Here is a 3,856-nt window from a genome sequence, read left to right on the forward strand (position 1 = left end):
GGTTCGTCTCCGAGGACGGCTTTGGGCAGCTGCTTGCACAGCACGATAACAGCCCGTGTGGCAGTTAGCACAGGGCTACTCGCTGTTCGCTGTGATAATCCCTGGCATGGGGCTTCCCTGGGACGCCTCTCTGAGGGCTTTGAGCATGGGGAGAGCTTTGTCAGCTGCACATTACAAATTTGAAAAGCAAGGTACAGGAAGGATTTTTTTCTCTTTATCTTTTTGAATGACACCAGTGCCAGAGCTTCAAAACACATTGTCAGCCCTCTCCATCTCTGGCTGACTCCTGACTCTAGGGCAGCCAGCACAAACTCCCACAGATATTCATGGCCTGGATTCCACCTTCTCAAATTTTGTTTCTATTCTCCTTTAGTGTGAAGTATTTGTTCCTCTCTTTCAAGAGCTTCTGGTGCAGTGACACCTGATTATAATACAGGACTCGCTTTATATTCGATATTTTCCTCCTGCCTACAGAGGAGGACATTTTCCTTGACACAAAGCTGCTCGCCCCCATCGTTTTCAGCCTGAAAGGTCAATCATGAGATTTTGCACCTCTTGAAGTAATTGGTCTCAGAGAGTTTCACAGGTCCATCTGGGTGTACGTGTTTGCAGTGCCTGGCCGTAGGCACTGCAGTGCGTCGCGTCTTTTAAAAAAGTGTTGCCGCATATCTGGGCTCCGACAGCATGGGCCCAGGCCCCTCCTGCTGGCACATAAACCGGGTATTTATAGATCACCTCTCATAGCCTGGTGGGTACGTCAGAATAAAGTAATAAAGCTTTCTCAGGCCGTTCAGTGGTTCATGTAGGAGGGAGTATGTGTCTGCAGGATATTCAAGTGCTTTTTCTATGATGTGCAGAAGGGCACCAGGTACTGCACTAGCCAGGAGAGTTTCCTGCCTCACAAGGCTTGCTGTACAACCGGCATGGTCAGGCTCTAGCAGGGGAGTGCAACCATCCCTTGCTTAACTGGGAATTCAGAAGAAATACCAGTGGGGAAAATTAAAAGCCAGATTTTTGGAACTGCCCAGATAGGCTTAAAGATAAGAATGGTTGTAGCTATATAACGATCATGTTTTGCAGGTTCTTTTTCAATGCCTCAAGGAGTATGTGGGTTATGTTTATAAACTCTCCTGTGCCAATGAATTCTAGAGCTGCCTTTAACTAAAACCTGAAACTCCCCAAACAAAACCTGGAATTCTTGAAAGGCAACTTCAAAAAGCATCTGGCTTCCTTACTGCTTTGTGCTCCCGCCAGACCCGAGTCCTTGGAACAAGGAAGCAGATGGATGAGGGATGATCACACACACAACTTCCATGTGGAGAGCTTGCTGGCAGCCACTTGCAGCTCTTGGCTAGGAACCCAGAGCCGTGGCAAGGACTTACCGCAGAAAGCTTCTTGAAACTTGTGGGTCAGCTTCTCTATAACGCTGTAGCTCTCTACATAGTCCACGTGGTCATCCAGGGGCTCGCTAGCGATTTGCCGCAGGGTGTGCATGTCCACCCGGCCAACCCCGATGGCAAAGATCTCGATGCCAGCTGCTCTGGCCCTTGCTGACACGTCCTGCACTCCATCCTGGGGACGTCCATCAGTCACAACAATCGCCACCTACAAAGAGGAGGGCACAGACAAGGCATGTGCTTGAATGGCCGTTAATACCACTATTGCTGGGTTAGGAAAGAAGGTTTCACGTTTCTAAAACTAAAGAAAAAGGAAATGCCACCCCCTCCTCCCCCTCATCCCATTCTTTTTGAGATCTTTAGTGTGGGGCTTGTTTCTTTCTGAGCTGGAAAGGTTAAACTGCCAGGGACCTGACTGATTTAATTAAGGGACAACTGGTGCATCTCACCCCTAAGGAAACCAAAGTAAAGGTTACGTTCTTCATACGCCAGCTAATGCTCAAGCCAAACTCCAGCTATCTTCATGAACCCCCAGCTGACACTAAGGACAGCTCTAACTCAGTATGGGACTCTAAAGAATCTCAGCAAATGTCATGGAAACATCATGAGGTGAAGACTATTCTCCATTTTATAGGGGGAGAAGCTGGAGCAGAGAGAGGGAATGAGGTCTGCCCAAGGTCATGCTGTGTGTCAGTGCCTGCCATTTCCAGTTCCCTGTTCCACAATAGGCAGCAGAGATCAGATCCTACCCTTACCAACATCAGCCTTAAAATGACAGATGATTTAAGTGGGAACTAGATTTGACCTTGGATTAGATGGACCCCTGAACCAGTGGAAAGCCTTCAAGGGTCCTACTGCTGTTGCTAGTTTGACCGTTTTCCTCTTTGTTTTTCTTCTGGTAAGTGACATCATCACAAAACCTTAATTTTTGTTCTTTTCCAATTCATCTCCTCCTGCCACTTTTCCTTACAGCTCTTTTATTGTGACACCACTGTCAACTCTGGAGCAACTGATTGGGATGTGATGCAGTACGGAGAAATATAATCAGCAGGAGCAGGTGAGCAGTGAAGCAGAAAAAACCTCCACATCGCAGGCAAATACCCTCAGTAATACAGAAAGTAAAGAGAAATCAAACGAGGAGGAAAAAAATGTCTGTCAGCAACAGAGAGTTTGAATGAGCTATCATCTGGTCATTAAGGCAGTATTTGCTCTTCTCCTCTATGCCATCGCTGCTCTCCAGCTTTCTGAAGATGAAATCAGACCCACCAGCTGCTCACTTAGGATAGTGTGGTGGCTGTTTTACATTCTTTGGTGGAAAAAAGTCATCTTAGGTAAGGTCAGGAGTGGGGTTCCCTGCTCCAGGCGTCCAAGGGGTGCTGGCCAAGTGGATGGAGTGGCTCCTTCCCCCTCTGCCTACCCTTCAGCTGAGGGATGGCTGAACGCTGCAGTCATCTGCCCCAGAGGGAACTGCTGCCCCATTCAGAACTTTCCTTCTATACAAAATATGGGTGAACCAGGATACAGTGTAGAGCTTTGCAGAGTGGTGCAGGTCTGTAATTTCCGGTGTTTATCTGCCCTTCCTGAGGGCTACAAAATTGAAAATTCCTGGTAGCATCACAGTTCTGTAACTGGCTGCTTCCACAGGAAAATAACAATCGATTCAAGTATTTCTCTTCTGCTTGTGGCCAAAATAAGGAGAAGTGTCACCTCGGGCAGATGTCAGCGTATGTTGTAAAGGGAAATGATCATGAGAATCCAAGACCTCAAGGAGCACTGGGGCAGTGTCTGGATCAGCAGCCCAGCGCAGCAGCAGCGCCAGCCGTGCAACGGTGCTGTCTGCCAGGAGAGAGAGCCCTCAGCTCAGCCGTGCAGCAGCCAGCTGCCAGCTCTGCTGTCTCTGACACCCCAGCTCGGAGATGGGGCTGCCAATTAGAGCTCATCAAAAGGCACCCTGTCAGGAAACAAGATGTATTATCAAGTAGCTCCTGCAAGCAACGCCACCCTATGAGCAGGTTCCTGTCAGGAGCTGCGTATCTCTCTTGCAGTGTTTGTCAGAGGATGGAGGTGTTGCGTGTCATCCTGACATTTCTCTGTCTAAATAAGGTGATTCTCCACATTTAGTAATTTCCTTTTGTTCTTCTTGTCAAGGTGGCATCTTCGCATAAGCCTGAGCCCCTGGTATGATTCCGGAGGTGACAGCATCCGCATCTGGATCTGGTGGGAAAGCTCTTCATAATGCATCTGTGTGACAATCTACTACAGAGCACTCAACATTCCTGGTGCTTTCTGACCAGTTGTTGGAGAAAGCAAAACTGCTGGGTGCGAAGGGTCTGGATCAGGCATCAGGAATTAATTAGTGAATCCATGGATAAATGAAGGTAGCAGCGAGTCAGACCAAGCACCAACCAGCCAGGGAGTCTGTCTGTGACCAGGACCAGGACCAGGTGCTTACAGAAAGA

General features: G+C 48.3%; 1 protein-coding gene across 1 annotated transcript in view; it reads right to left on the reverse strand.

The window, feature by feature from the left end:
* The window catches only part of MATN1 (matrilin 1, cartilage matrix protein), a 20,271-nt gene that overhangs the window by 7,668 nt on the left and 8,747 nt on the right, over positions 1-3,856 (reverse strand). The window contains exon 3 of the mRNA XM_010142988.1: positions 1,383-1,605. Within this exon, the coding sequence (XP_010141290.1) occupies positions 1,383-1,605 (223 nt within the window). The remainder of the gene's footprint in view (positions 1-1,382; positions 1,606-3,856) is intronic.

Source organism: Buceros rhinoceros, unplaced genomic scaffold (genome assembly GCF_000710305.1).
Source record: "Buceros rhinoceros silvestris isolate BGI_N320 unplaced genomic scaffold, ASM71030v1 scaffold31589, whole genome shotgun sequence".
Classification (NCBI taxonomy): domain Eukaryota; kingdom Metazoa; phylum Chordata; class Aves; order Bucerotiformes; family Bucerotidae; genus Buceros; species Buceros rhinoceros.